The sequence below is a fragment of the Antechinus flavipes genome, chromosome 3 (genome assembly GCF_016432865.1).
Source record: "Antechinus flavipes isolate AdamAnt ecotype Samford, QLD, Australia chromosome 3, AdamAnt_v2, whole genome shotgun sequence".
Classification (NCBI taxonomy): Eukaryota; Metazoa; Chordata; class Mammalia; order Dasyuromorphia; family Dasyuridae; genus Antechinus; species Antechinus flavipes.
In genome coordinates, this window is record NC_067400.1 from 183,776,400 (window position 1) to 183,789,230 (window position 12,831).

Here is a 12,831-nt window from a genome sequence, read left to right on the forward strand (position 1 = left end):
GCCCCTTCAGAATTTATTTGTACTACAAACTGGGAATACCTAGCAAACCTAATTGTTTCTTCCAGCTTGGGATCGGCAAAAATAGGTTTTACAAGGAAATGGAGAGCATTTTTCCCCAAGTGAATAGAAAGTGTAGGTCAAAGAGAAGTTTCCACTGGCTTGTCTCTGGAATTAGAAGCTGGCCTGAGGGTGTTTGAAATTACCCAAAAGAAGAAAGGGTGTACCCTGCCCCACTTTTTTTTTTTTTAACAAGAGCTTGTTCTGGGGAGTAATTTGAGGGAGTGCAGGAGTCAGGGAGTTGAGGAATCAATGGTGCCATTATTAAGAGCAAACAGGCAGTAACACAGGCAGCTGAAGCTGATTTCAGGTGTGCTTGACAAAACACAACAGAAACCTCCCTAGGTCCATGGAAAGCTTCCAGTAATTGTAGAATTTCCTGTACATGTTTAATGGAGGAATGTTTGGCTGTCAAAAGTCCCCTTTCTTTCCATATAGTCCCATGACGATGCAAAACATGAAAAGCATATGGAGTATCCGATATTTACTCTCATTCCTTTCCCCAATTCTAAAGATCTGGTGAGGGCAATAAGTTCAGCTTCTGGACAGAGGTCCCAGAGGGATGTGGCTTATATTCCAAAGTGCTATTGAGACTCACCAGAATAATCTACCTTTATTTCCCTGTTTTCAAGAAAACTGGACTCATTAATAAACTATTTACCATCTCAATTTTCAAGAGGAATGTCCTTCAAGTCAAGTTCAATGGAATAGATAGAATCTAAAACTTCCTCCTGATTGTGAATAATATGCTGTCAGGGAACAGGATGGCAGGATTGAGAATGCCACATCTGGAGAGTCAAATCAGAGGTATTTCACAGGAGAACCTGGTGACCTTTGGCTTCCAAAATTCTCTGAATCCTGTGAGGAGTTAGAACCTCGAAGGTTAGCCTTGCGTGAGTTTAGAGGTTTCCTCAATTAGAAGCCCTTTTTGTTGTCCTGGCTCAGTTTCCCTAATTTGTCCTGCCTTAGTTTCCCTAAATTGTTCTAGTCAGTTTCCCTAAATTGTCCTGCCTCAGTTTCCTGAATTGTTCTGCCTCAGTTTTCCTGGTTGCAACCCCCCTTTTCTGCTCATTAGGACTGAGATAATTAGGGATGTAGAGATCTGGCATTCCAGAAGATAAGACTCCAGGTGTCCTATCTCAGATAGCTAAATGGTATTGGTATCCTCTAAATCCAGACTTCCTGCCTCTAGCTAGATACCTCCTTAACTCCCAATTAGTAAGAATTTATGGTCCTACCCCACAACCTGTCAGAAGTGGATTGATGGTCCCTGCCTGGAGATTCCCACTCACCAGAGTTTGTACTCCACCTCCCTTTGTCTTAGAGCTCTGAGCTTGGAGCTTTGGGTATATATATATCACTGAGAACTCACATTTGATGCTGGATGCTTTGGACATCAGCCCTGGGGGCTTCATGCCCCCAACACAATCTCTCTCTCTCAGAGATCCAAATCTCAGAAATGCAAATAAAATATTAAAAAACTCTAATTTCTATCTTGTCTCAGTTTCTCCAGCATTACAGTCTAATCAGAGCCCTAGTCAAAGGGAAGTATGTTAGGGTCTTGAATAGAATCATAAAGGAGCTTGGCAATAATTCCAAAGCATCCAGATTCTACAAAATCCAGCCATGCCTAGGAAAGTATTTTTGTTAGTTTTTTGAAGCAGGTTCAGGTTGTGATAAGATTACCAATTTCCTCTCCACTGTGAATGAATGAACAGAAGGTGGGAATTAATTCATGGCCCAAATACTTGAGATTGATAGGCAATAGGGCTTTAGACAAAGAAAGTTTATAGCTTCAAGAAAGTAGGAATTAATTCATGGCCCAAATACTTAACAGACTGATAGGCAATTCAGGCTTTAGACAAAGAAAGCTTAGAGCTTCAGGAACCTAGAAAGTTAAGGGTTTTTATAGCAGCAGTCAGAGAATCCTCCCAGATTGGGCTGCACATCAGAATGTCATCAACATACTGAATGAGGCTGCTATTAAGCAGCTCCAGGTCTCGTAAATCTTTAGTCAGTGCCAGGCCAAATAAGTGGAGGCTGTCTCAGAAGCCCTGAGGTAGGACTTTCCATGTTAATTGATGGGAGTTAGATTCCCTCATATTTATTCATTCAAAAGCAAAAAGAAATTGTGAGTCTTTATGTGGTGGTATAAGATTTAAAGCAGAAAACAATTGCGTGTCCCCTGAGATCTGAATCAAGATAGTATAGGGCTTAGGCCCAATGGGATAAATATGAAAAACTGCCTTATTAACAGCTCCAAGGTCCTGTACCACATTCACTATTTGGTTTCCTAAAGGGGAGAGTAGGAGTATTACAGGGATACTGGTAAGGAACCAAAACCTTGTACTTAAGAAATTTTTCAATCAGGGGTTGCAATCCCTTTCTGTCTCCTGGCTTCATTGGGTACTAGTGCCTATGAAGGAACATGCTGGATCCTGGAGGAGAACTAATATGAGTAGTCTACCCAGAAATTCCTTGGTGCCAGAGGAATCTACTCCCTCCCAGATTTCAGATGGATACGGAATGCCTTTAAAAGAAGCAGAAAAAGTGTACCCAAAGGACTGAGAAAGGAAAACTGAGTCCCAAGAAAGGAGGAAGGACAAAAGGAGATGATAAGAAATGAGTGTTTGAACAACAGGTCACCAACCTGGCAAAGCAGAGGGAAGGTCTCAAAACAGTTCCTAAATTTTCCTTCAGTTCCTGTCACTCTATGAGGGAAGGGGATGCCTGGGCAAGACATAATAGGAGGTCCTGTGTCAAAGAGAAATTCAATGGACTTACCTGCCACATTCAAATTTACCCTGGGTTCAGCCATCATGGTAGAATAAGGGGGAGCCTGGCTAAAAACTGGGCACTGTCACTCCTGATTCTTAGAGGTGGATCCTTCGGCAGGCTCTCTTCCAGGGCCCCTCCCATTTGCACTTAGGGCAAGGGCCTGGGGGTTTCCTCTGAGGACAGTCACAAGGCCAAGGCCCCTGGACATGGCATCTGAGGCACAGAGCCTCCATGGTTCTTGGCTATGGCAGCAGCCCAAATTTGAGCCTGTTCTCTGTCATCCCAGAAGCCTTGAGGTAGGACTTTCTATGTTAATTAGTGGGGATTAGATTCCCCCACTTTTGCTACAGTTTGATTCCTATTGTTGAAAACTCCAAAGGCTGTTTCCAATCGTCTTTGTCTGGGGAATTTAAGATCATAGCTAACTTCTGCAGCTTCCTCCAAATGTATGGGGCTGACTGACTAATAAAATGCATGCTGAGGACAGTAGTCCCCGCTGGGAAAGTGGGGTCTAGGTTAGTATATTTCTTTGGAGCCTTTACAAGGAGATTTTCCTCAGCTTTTGGGGCAGGGGGGGAGAGGGGGAAAGGAGGAAGAGAGTATCTACCAGAGGAGGAAGAGGACTCAGTCCTATAATCCCAATTTCTGGGCTAGATCCCAGATTTTCTTTTTCTTCTCTATGGTGCAGCAAGAGGAGATAATGATATAAATGTCTCCCAGAAGCAATTCTTGGGCCTCCTGATAAGGACTGCATGAGGGAACAGATGGAAGCACAGAAGCATGGAAAGGAGGGGTCACCTAGGAGGTTAGTGTCTATTTTCTTTCTTTCTTTCTTTCTTTTTTTGCTGAGGCAATTGGGATACAGCTAGGTCTGAAGCCAGATTTGAACTTTGGTCCTCCTGACTTCAGAGCTGGTGTTCAATCTACTACACCAACTAGCTGTCCCCAGTGTCTATTTTTAATTTTCCTCTGTTAGATTTTGCCAGCAGCGTCCTGCAGTGCTGTCTTAATTTAGGCTCCTGGGACAAGACCATAAAGGCTTGGACTTAGGGAAGCCTTGTCTGTTGCAAAACAAATCAAGCTGCAGAATGTTATAGTTAATGGACCCATTAATTGGGCCATTTTTCTTGGTCCTCTAAGGTATGTTGAAACCAGGCAGTATTGCACACGAAAATAAGTTTGCAAGGGTATGGCTTCCTCCAAGAGGGAGTACTGAGGCCTCCTCACCTTTGATGCAGAAACTCCTTTGTTGAGCAAGGAACAATGATTTGTAATCATGGGAACAGGTGTTCAATGGTCACAGCTAATTGCTCATAATCAGGGATGTCTTGACAAGCCTTCTCACCTGTGAGTGAGTTGCTAAATTGCTGGATTGGCTCTCCTCCCATTGGCAGATACCATGCATATGCAAAGCCCAGTAGTTGCTTCACTGAATAGTGATTGGGGATTGCCTACTCACACCACTGTTCATTCCGCTGATCACCTTGCAAAAATGTATATCAACAAGGCATAATAAACTGGAGCTCTTTTCACACTCTATGAGTCTCCCACTTCATTCATCTTGCCTCTGAGATCAAAGAGCTCATATGCCATGAGTTCTTAAAAGATTGCCTTATATATCTTAATAGCAAATACAGGTGAATTCCAAGGACTTAGAGAAGGTTGTAAGTGTCCTTGGTCAAGTTGCCTATGAGCAGCCTTGCCTAAAAATCCAAAGTACTCGATTGTAATCCTAACTGTTGTAAGATGTCTCTTCCCACTGATTGATTTTTTTAATATAAAAGGAATAAAAACTCCTGTTTTATCTTCACGTTTCCATCTCAAAGGGGTAGCACTAAGTTCAGCTACTATTGATCCTCCTATGCCAGACATATAGGTATTTGCTATAATTTTTGGCCAGTGACTGGGCCAGCTGGCACCTCTAATGACTATACCATCTGCACCCATGTCTACCAACTCATTCAGTGGTATACTGTTTACATAGATAGTAAGCATAGGAATGTCAGCTGTAATAGCTGCAGTCTAAAATATTCCTGGATTCTGTTTTTGGGAAGCAAAAATCTGGGTAAATATCACCAAATTGCATTTCAGGAGTGTCTATCAGGAGGCTTGATGCTACTACTTTTCTTGGGGGGATAAATCACACATTGTCTACCTATATTAGTGACTGGGATATTAGCTACACATTCCCCAGTTTCCCAAATCGGTGTATGGATAGACAGTATTTTGTAAGCACTCTCAGAAGATGAAATAGCCAAGCCTACTCTGTGTGGAGGCAAGGGATCCATAGGCCAAACAGGGACAGATTTCAATTCTCCAGAGGACATTTCAGTAGTTCCAGTGGAATACAACTCTATTCTTCCTAATTGCAATCCTTTCCCCCCATCAGCTTGCTTCTCATCTGATTGACCATATTGAAGTACTAGATTTTTAAAGGCTCTCTGGGTGTAACAGCAGTTGACATCATGCCCTAAGTGTTTTTTGCTTGGGGCCCCCCAGTTCTTGTAATGAAGACATAAGGAGTGGGTAAGACTGCTTCATGGGGGGTACCAATGGCATCATTGCCCCTCCCACTTCCCCTCCTCCCAAGCTCAAAGATGGATTTGCAGGAGGAGGGTCAGGTGATAGGGAATATCCTAAGGGTAAATGCTTGGGCATAGGCAGAACTGAAGCCTAGCTGTGAAAGTGAAAAGCACCACACCTTTTCTTATCAACAATATATTTAAGGCACTTAATTCCTTTTCTGCCCAACTTGCCATGGTACTTAAAATACTTAACTAACAATACTTAAAATAAAAGTACTTAAAATACTTAATAACAAGCAACATACAAAACAAAAACCTCCTTAACTACATCCCATGTGCTATACTCTCCGGGGCTACAGCCCTTTGCTTGTTTTTCTTCTGATACTTCCTTGTCTGGCCACCCAGGTTAAAATCTTTTCTTGTTTTAAAACTTGAGGGATTCCTTAAAGCCAATTTTAACCCATTGTATTCAGTTAGCTGTTCTCCCACTACCTTCCATATCTCTGGCTCTAATCTCTCTTCCTTAAAGAGTCAAGGAAACATGCCCTTCTGAGAATCTGAGAACTTTATCTGCTTCTGAGTTACCAACAAACCTTGCTTCTCTACTAATCTATCTAAGCATGCTTCATATTTCCCTTGGGAGGGAGGCCCATTTCTTACTATCTGCCCCATTTTGGCTGAAAAACAAAAGTGATTAGTTTAGCCCTTACGAATCTTCCCACTTGAATATTTTTATACTCACCAGAGTATAAATGCCAGAGAAACTGAGCAAGATAGAGATTTGAGAACAATTTAATAATTTATTTAATGGAGAGATTTACTGGGACCAAATGTAAGTATCCCTATTTCAAGTAGAACATAGGTGGTCACACAACCCTCCCCCCACTCCCCACCCCCCCACTTCTCAGGAAGAGTGAGACACTTCAAGGGGAGATGAGAGCAAAACCAGACATTGTCAGCAAGTTCCCTCTGGGATGAAGGGTCTTATACCTCACTGAGAGTTTTTCCACTGTCTGTGGCTCTCTACATCAGAAAAACCTATATTTACATTAACTGATGCTGAGTGAAGTGAGCAGAATCAGTAGAATATTGTACACCATTAACACCAACATCATGAGACGGTCAGCTATGATAGACTTAGCTTCTTAGCAACACAATGATCTAAGACAGCTCCAAAAGATCCATGATGGAAAATGCTAGCCACATGCAGAGAAAAAATTATAAAGTCTGAATGAAGATCAAAATATACTCTTTTCATTTTGTTGTTGTTTTGTTATTTTTTCGTTCTCATACTTTTTCTCCTTTGTTCTGAATCTGCTTTCACACCATTACTTATGTGGAAATATTTTTAACATGAGTATACATGTGTAACTTATATCAGATTGTTTGCTGTTTTGCAGGTGGAAGGAAAGGAGGAAGAAAAATTGGGACTCAAAATATTGTAAAAAATGAATTTTTAAAAGTATCTTTACCTGTAATTGGAGAAAAAATAAAATACTATTAAGTAAAATACATATATATACATAAATAGACAAATTGATCAGAATTCTGAAGGCTTTTAAAGTGTGTTCACCTCACATAACTAAAGATTGAGGGATACATTCTTAGACCTGGCCCAATGTGTTGATTTGTTCTGCCTAACTATACATATTTGTTTAAAAGTAGAGTTTCTACTTGTGGGTGGGGAGGAAATATGGATTAATAGATAGTGACAGATATGAATATAAAGAGTATTAATACAACAATTTTAAAGTGCAAAACAAAAAATGTACAGAATGAGGACATAAATTAGGGATGGACCAATAACAGATGTGTAGATAGATGTATAGATATGAATTTTAAAGGAGGATTACTAACACATCTTTGAAAACACAAAGAAAAAAAGAAGTACAGAAAGAGGAAACAAGCAGATAGATGCCTTTTTAAAAAACTATTCTAATGGAAGTTCACAATTTCTTATACAATCTTATTTCCTGTTTGCCTTTGTATCTTGAATTTTTTTTTATTTGATGATTAAAGGCACAATAAAGAAGAAAATTAAAAATATTTTAAGGAGAAATGAGTGCTTTGGTATCTTTGTCTTTGTTTTTTTTTGTTCTTATAGGCATCCAATGATGAGAAAGTGGCCTCATCACTATGAGTGGTTTTTCATGAAAATGAATGTCAAAAATGTGTGACTTCAGAACTGGCATGGAGGAATCTCCAACATTGCAACAGAAGAATATTTCAAAGTAGTGCCAAGTAAAAGCTTGAGAAAACCTTGAGATGGACTTCTCTGGCTCACATCTTTACTTTTAAAAAGGCAGTTATTTAAAATTATGCCAGTCAGGCAACAATTGGACAGGCTGTCTTCAGAAAAGTTCCCAAGAAATGATGACCATGAACCACTGGGTTTAAAAAGAAGTAAAGATGGCCATTTCCAAATTGTGTATTCTCACTGGTGTAGATGGCTTTTGTTTAAAATTACTTTAGGTGACTTAGGTCCTTTAGGCTACTTGAGGTTTGTTCATTTGGAACACCTTGATATGTATCTTAGTATGTATTGAAACAGCTGGTTTCCATTCTGTAGAAAAGCCAATTACATATGTGAGATCAATGTGACTGCATTATATTGTGACAGTGCTTTTGTTTCTTGCCTTGCCTTACTAAAGACGTTGTCTAAATGTCCTAAGTTTGATACAACTATAAAGAGTTTAAATTAATGTCATATAGCCACGTGTGTTTTCTAATGGTGTGGAGAAAAACCTTTGAAAAACAGTTAAGCATTTAGTCATGAATTGTAAATTATGCTCCTGGATTACATCACTTGGTTATGATTTACAGATCAATTATATACTTTCCCCCCAACCCTATAACATGACCAACATCTTGAGAACTTGCAGCTTTATGCTTAGCCTTAAGCTAATTATGACAATACAATAAACAGGATGGCTTATTATAATGAATAATTTGGGCAAAGAATACTCCATACTTATTTCATTTGTCTCTGCTAAATCTCAAGTTTAAAATCCAGAAGCAGTTTAGAATAAGGGGGACAAAAATAGGAATGTAAGGAAGCTAGGTTCATATTATCCCTAGTAACAGAGAAAAAGAAGAAAGCTCAGAACTGGAAGGGATTCAGAAAACCTAAGCCTGACTCTTACCTGTGTAAAAATCTCTTTTATAATGTGTTCTAACAAATAGTCATGTGGTCTCCTTTTGAAGAGCTTAGATGCTGGAGATTTCACTACCTCCTGAGGCTGTTTATTCCACTGTGCATCAGTTTCAATTGTTAAGTTTTTCCTTTATATAGGACAAATTCTCCCTCTATGAAACTTTCACTCATTGTTCCTAGTTCTATTCATAACAGCCAAGCAATACATTTCTAATTCTAATTTTTCTATCACATGAAGATTTGAAGATAGCTATCGTGTTCTTTAAAAAAAAAAATCCTCTTTTTGTGGTTTAAATAGCTTTAGTTTTTACATAAAATGAGAATAGGTGGGAAGGGGAGAAAGTTTTATATAAGTAAAAAAGAATTAAACCAGGAAAGAGTAAAATGACTGTTGAAGAAAATTATTGATTAAAGCCATATTTGTTTTCCTTCAAAAATGTTGCTTCTGAGACATGATTCTTATTAAGCATATCTTATTTTAGCATATCTGTGGGACCACACACCCAATTTTCTTATCTTTGGAAGATGGTTGTTAATTCTGACTTGTTAAATCCATTTGTGTATGTTAATAACACAATGTATGTTAAATGTTATTTTTTAAAATATTTATTTTTGAGTGAGATGGGTGCTAGACCTCCTTCCCCAAATTAATTAATCAGAAATATCTTCAGGTACAAAGAGAAAGCATTTATTTAGTCCCTGCAGGGAGAGGTCCAGCACACACAGGAGGCATCCCAGCTCCCACCATGTGTTCTACCTGATCAGCCTGAAGTAGAACACCCAGTTAAATAGGAAAAGACCCAAACCTTTTCATTGGATAGTGTTTGCTTCCATTGGGTCATGTCACTTCCTGTAACTTCACTAACTTCATGTGACTTCCTGCAATACAGGGTTCAAGGCCTGGGAATAGGGATCATGTGACTTGGTCTCAAAATGAGAAAACTTCATCCAATCAGTATCATTCACCTCACTTCACTCTGCCATTGTGGAAAAAAAAAAAGAAAGAAAAGAAAAATCCCATTTCAAACATGCATAGTCAAACAATTCTTCCCCTCCCCCCCCCCTTTTTTTTTTTTTTTGTATTTTACATTTCTAGTACACACTGATGAATTTTGTGGTACAAAAGATGCATCTATTTCCAACAGTAAAGAATTGAAATGTATAGAGTCGCCTATTAATTGGGGACTTTATGGTATGTGGTATCATGAACTGATAGCGAAGTAGGTATAATCAAGAGAAGTTTTTACAATAACATCCTGTGAAAATGATTAACTTTGAAAGTATTAGAAATTCTGATTAACACAATGACTCACCCCAATTCCAGAGAACTCGCAATGAAACAGGCTATCCACTTCCTGATAATGGACTCAACATTCAAAATTAACATATATTTACATTTCTATGTCTCTATATATGATATTATGTGGCCAAAGAAGAACTATGGGAGCAGGGACTGACTTTTGTCATCGGGGTGAATGCCTGAGATTTGAAAAGAATTTTTTGTTCTTTGACTTTAGCTTCCTCTGTTATCCTTCTCCTTCTAGAATGTAAACTCCTTGGGAGCGGGGACTAGCTGGAGATTCATGATGTGTAACTCGATTAATGGGGACTCAGGAGGGAATTGTTCTTAGGGACAGGAAATAAAATGCTGCCTTTAGAGTTCCAAAGGTGTGTCTATTCACTTAGGAACTCATTCTTGCAAGAATGTAAAATAAATCTTTCTTCCATTCATCAGTGAATCAGTGGAGTTCTTGATAAGATATTTTGTTGAATATGTGTACATATAGGTGTGTACACACACACACACACACACACACACACACACACACATTGTCCGTGGATTTTCTTGGTTATGATATTGGGGCAGTTTGCCATTTCCTTCTCCAATGTGTTCCCATTTTACAGATGAGGAACTGAACCAAGGGATAAGTGACTTTCTCAGAATCACATAATTAGCAAGTGTCTGAGGTTGGATTTGAACTTAGATCTTCCTAAATTTTCTTGAATTTCCCCATTAGGATTTTTTCTGGTATGGTTTTTAGATTTCTTTGGAAAAGTTTGACTGAAGGTAGAGAGGAGGATACCTCATTGTACTTTTTCCTGTCTATCAAAATTACTGAAACCAAATCCAAACAAGGAGCATATAGGAAATACAAATGACATCTGTCATATTTCATGTCCTGGAGTAGTCTGGCTATATCCCAAACTTGAAGTTTAGGATTTAAGGCAGTCAGAAAGATAGCTCAGAACCCTGAACTTGCCAAAAGCTTAGAGAATAGTACTGTGACCAAGTGCTCAAAGCCATCATCCTGGGAAGGAACGAGAGTGTAGAAGCAGCTTAGAAAGTGATTCTATAAAGGGTATAGCCACTGCTACTGAAATCCCCAAATAGAAAGTTCTTAACACCAAACTCCTCAGCACTGTCAAATGTCTCAATGTCAGAAACTGATATGATTTTATCTGTGGAAATGACCTTAAAGAAGAGGGATTATCATCTATTTGCTTTTTCTTTGTTTCTGCATTATAAGGACCATGGGATTTTTCCACTTAATTTGCAGCTAAAACTTCCATGTGATCAAACCTAAACATTAGAAAGATTACTTCCAAAGCATTCAAAAGAGCATTAGAAAGTTCTCTAGGCTAACAGTTAGGAAGATTAATCTTAGAATGTGAGGTTTTTTTAGAGCTCACATTTGTATTTTCAAAGCTTACTTTGCACATAGTAAGTACTTAATAAAAGCTTCATTCATTTATTAACAACCTAACATCTACTTTTCCATCTCTCCCTGTTTCTCTCTCTGTCTCTTGTCTGTCTGTCTGTCTCTTTCTCTCTCTTGTTCACCAGCCATAAGATATCAGGTCAAGAAACAGTACCAGCAATAACTTAAGGAACTAAAACTAAATTTACTGAGATTTCTTTTCATCTAATCCTTTACATTTTAAAGGTGACTTATTTATTCTTAAGGTGGTTATTATTATTTTTAAATCTGTTCTTGGTGGAAGGAGTATCTCTGATTTCATGGTACATACACGAGGACATCAATTATAGTTCCTTGCAAAGGGGCTATATTTATGAAATCTTGTGAATAGATTTCAAACACAGATTGCAAAGTTAGGGGGAGGAGAAGATCACATTGTTGCCAAACAATCCACATCACAATTACATTCCTTCCTTCTTTTACTTTAGTTGTTCTTTCCTTTTCACACAACTACCTCAGTGGATTCTTGAGACATTACTTAAAAACGTGTTTTAAAAATTCTTACTTTCTAGAAGTTTCACATTATTAATAAACAAATGTATTCCAGGTAACAAGTAAAAGGAAAGAGAGAAATTATTCACAATAATGCAGTATTACACTACTAAAGAAGTTCTATAAATACAAGCTATAATGATTGGGTGGTGTATACTGTCAAGATTGTGCTTAAAAGCTGATAAATAAATAAATAAAACTTATACCCATAGAATTTCAACTCACACATATTGTGCTAATAGTCTTTTTTTTTAGTATCCTTTTACAACTGTGTTTTATTAAATTGTGTACATTCCCAGATTATTCTACACAAATTGCTTAAATACCTTATTTAGTAATATGGTAAATAATGAAGCACATACAATTATTTGGTCATAGAATAAATAGCATTTTTCATCCAAAAGCTAAATTATTTGTGGATAGGATAGTAGTCAGATAAGGCTTTCAACTGATTCTATTCAGAGAAACTAGTCAATAGAAATCTTATTTAGCATCTTCAAAGTAATGAAACTTTTGATCAACAAAAATCCTGAGACTTCAGAATTGTGGCATATAAGAAATAAATTTATTCCCACTGAACGAGATAAAATGAGATCTTTCAAGACAGTTGTAAAAATCGAGTAAGGCTTCATCTATTTCAAAGTTTGAGTAGGCCTGAAGGACTTTAAGAAGTCAAGGGCATACTTAAAGTGTCTCCTCCCTGCTATTTTCCTAAGGGTATACTTAAAGTCTCCTCCTTGCTATCTTAAGGACATATTTAAAGTCTTCTCCCTCCTCTCCCCTCCCTGTTATCCCCCTAAGGGCATACTTAAGTCCCCTTCTTGTTATCCTCCCTATTTCAGCCAAATATGGGCACCTATGTACTTATTGGTCAAGTTCAATTTCTTGAATAGTTCCCGTTTAGAATGTAAGATCCTCCAATAAGGATGAGGGTCAGTGGTGGGAGGGGAATTTGTGTTAGGGATTAAAAGCGGCGACCCTGCCCCTTACGGTACTTCCTCCCTTCGATTTTCTGCTCAATGGGTGGGGCGCTGTTCTCGAGAAACGTATAATAAACTTTGCTTTG

General features: G+C 38.4%; 1 protein-coding gene across 1 annotated transcript in view; it reads left to right on the forward strand.

Annotated features, from left to right (window-relative positions):
- Window positions 1–10,225, forward strand: part of CREG2 (cellular repressor of E1A stimulated genes 2) — a 29,704-nt gene extending 19,479 nt beyond the window's left edge. The window contains 1 exon segment of the mRNA XM_051990555.1: window positions 7,465–10,225. Within this exon segment, the coding sequence (XP_051846515.1) occupies window positions 7,465–7,624 (160 nt within the window). The 3' untranslated portion in view covers window positions 7,625–10,225.
- The last annotated feature ends 2,606 nt before the right edge of the window (window positions 10,226–12,831 follow it).